The 2,500-nt window shown below is 41.0% G+C and overlaps 1 protein-coding gene across 1 annotated transcript in view; it reads left to right on the forward strand.

The window, feature by feature from the left end:
• Positions 1–1,118, forward strand: part of LOC135096152 (endoglucanase A-like) — an 8,787-nt gene extending 7,669 nt beyond the window's left edge. Inside the window, 2 exon segments of the mRNA XM_063997458.1 lie at positions 345–444; positions 804–1,118. Coding sequence (XP_063853528.1) covers positions 345–444; positions 804–911 — 208 coding nt within the window. The 3' untranslated portion in view covers positions 912–1,118.
• Positions 1,119–2,500: the final 1,382 nt, after the last annotated feature.

Below are 2,500 nucleotides of genomic sequence, written 5' to 3' on the forward strand. Positions count from 1 at the left end.
ACTAGATGATAGTGATGGTCTTTCGGTCTGTATTGGGTGTCAACGTTCAATTCCACAGAGAACTTTGAAATTGATGTTGCTGATGAAATGTTATACAGTGTGTGTGTGTGTGTGTGTGTGTGTGTTGCGGGGGGTGCAGTGCGTAAATGTGAGATCAGGTCAGGTATGGGCAAGAGATGAGAGAAAGATGAGAAGAGGAGGAGGAGGAGGAGGAGAAGGAGGAGGAGGTAATGAGACTATTGATATCTTTAAGAAGTACATAAAAATCTTGTCCTTTTAAATACCACCTCTCTCTCTCTCTCTCTCTCTCTCTCTCTCTCTCTCTCTCTCTCTCTCCCCCACAGCTCGTGCCCCTACCCCCCTACGGACTGTTCCAGCGGCCTCATGAACCCAGGACCCAACCCACACACTCTGTACGGCGCTCTGGTTGGAGGACCCTCACAGGTACACACACACACACACACACACACACACACACACACACACACACACACACACACACACACACACACACACACACACACAAAGAGAAAAGAAAAATTCGCAAACAAATAAAAAAAAACCTAACTACATAATGGTGGCAGCGGTGGGATAGGCAGACATTCAGACACACACAGACACACACACACACACACACACAAAACATGAAATGAATGAATAAATAAATAAATAAATAAATAAATAAATGCATTCGTGATTCCATAATGACTAAATAAGTAAAAATCTCCCTCTCTCTCTCTCTCTCTCTCTCTCTCTCTCTCTCTCTCTCTCTCTCTCTCTCTCTCTCTCTCTCTCTCTCTCAGAACGGGGACTACGAAGACAAGCGCGATGATTTCATTCACAACGAGGTGGCGTGTGACTACAACGCCGCCTTCACCGGAGCCCTTGCCGCCATGGTTGAAATCAGCTGACCTGCCTGACCTCACCTGGCTTCACCTCGCCTCACCTGACCCTCACCTACAGTTTACCAAAATATAAAATTGTTCAAGTTTTTTTTTTTATTTTGTTTTGTCATGGTGATCAGCTGACCTGGCTTCACCTCACCTGACCTCACCTGACCTCACCTGACCGAACTCCATGATTGTTTTCAGCTTGTCAAAAAATAAATCTGGTCTTTTTTTTCTCTATCTCTCTCCTTCAGTTTGTTTTGCTATGGTGATCAGCTGACCTGGCTAGCTTGACCTAGTTTGACCTCACCTGACCTGACATAACCTGATCATGAGACAAAAAAAAATATTACCTTTTGATGTTTTTCTTCTTTGGTTTGTTTTTAATCAGCTTCTTTTGCTGACCTACCAACACACCTTGACCTGACCTGACCTGACCTGACCTCACTAGAGCTGACCTGACCTACTCTGCCCTGTTGAAAATGAAGTTGGTCTATTTTGTTAACGATCATATTTTTTATTTTTATTTTTTTTTTTTTTGTTCCTTGTCGAATAAAATTAAAAAAAAAATTGTCTGGAGTTATTAATCTTATTTTAGTCTCTCTCTCTCTCTCTCTCTCTCTCTCTCTCTCTCTCTCTCTCTCTCTCTCTCTCTCTCTCTCTCTCTCTCTCTCTCTCTCTCTCTCTCTGCCTTAATATTACTCCCCTAACTTTTCACATTTTCCTTCCTTCCTTCCTTCTTCATATTTATAATTTTCTTTCCTTCTCCTCCTCCTCCTCCTCCTTACTCTACTTTTCTTCCTTCCTCCTCCTCTTCCTCTTTCCCTTCCTCTTCACGTCTTTCTCTCCTTAATATAATTTCCACCTCTCTTCTCTTCCTCCTCTTCCTCTTCCTTTCATCGTTCCCCTCTTCTTAGACTGCCTTCTTCCCTCCTTTCTTCTTCTCCTCCTCCTCCTCCTTCTTTCCTTCGGTTTAATATATTTTCCTTCTAATTTATAGTTTTCCTCCATTCATCCTCCTCCTCCTCCTCCTCCTCCTCCTCCTCCAATTTCAACTTCTTTCCTCTTTTCCTTCCTTCCTTTCCTTCTCCTTCGTTCTTTCCTTTCTTCCTTTCTTTAATTTTAACATCTTTCTCTTTCTTTTTCATTTTCCAGTATTCTTTTCTTCCTTTTTTTCAATCTTCCTTCTTCTTTTCTCCTTTCTTTCTTTATTTTCACTTTTTTTTCTTATTTTTATTCTTATTTCTTAATGTTCCCTTCCTTCCTTCCTTCTTCTAGTCTTTCTTTTAATAATTTCTTCTTCTCTTCCTTCTTTCTTCTCCTTCTCTTCCTTCCCTCCTTTTCTTTCTTTATTTTTTTCATTTTATTTCTATTTTTACTTCCAAATCTTTCTTTCCTTTCCTTTTTCCAGTCTTAGGTTTAATAATTTCCTCCTCCTCCTCCTCCTCCTCCTCCTCCTCCTCCTCCTCCTCCGGTAATAAAAGACAGGAAGAAGGAAGCCCCCCGCCAATCTCAATTATGCAAACCGGATTTAACAATTGAATCAAAACTGCCATGGTGAACTTCTATTTCCGGGTGATATAATGGAGGTTTTATTTATTTACTTTTTATTA

This window comes from Scylla paramamosain, unplaced genomic scaffold, assembly GCF_035594125.1.
Source record: "Scylla paramamosain isolate STU-SP2022 unplaced genomic scaffold, ASM3559412v1 Contig2, whole genome shotgun sequence".
Classification (NCBI taxonomy): domain Eukaryota; kingdom Metazoa; phylum Arthropoda; class Malacostraca; order Decapoda; family Portunidae; genus Scylla; species Scylla paramamosain.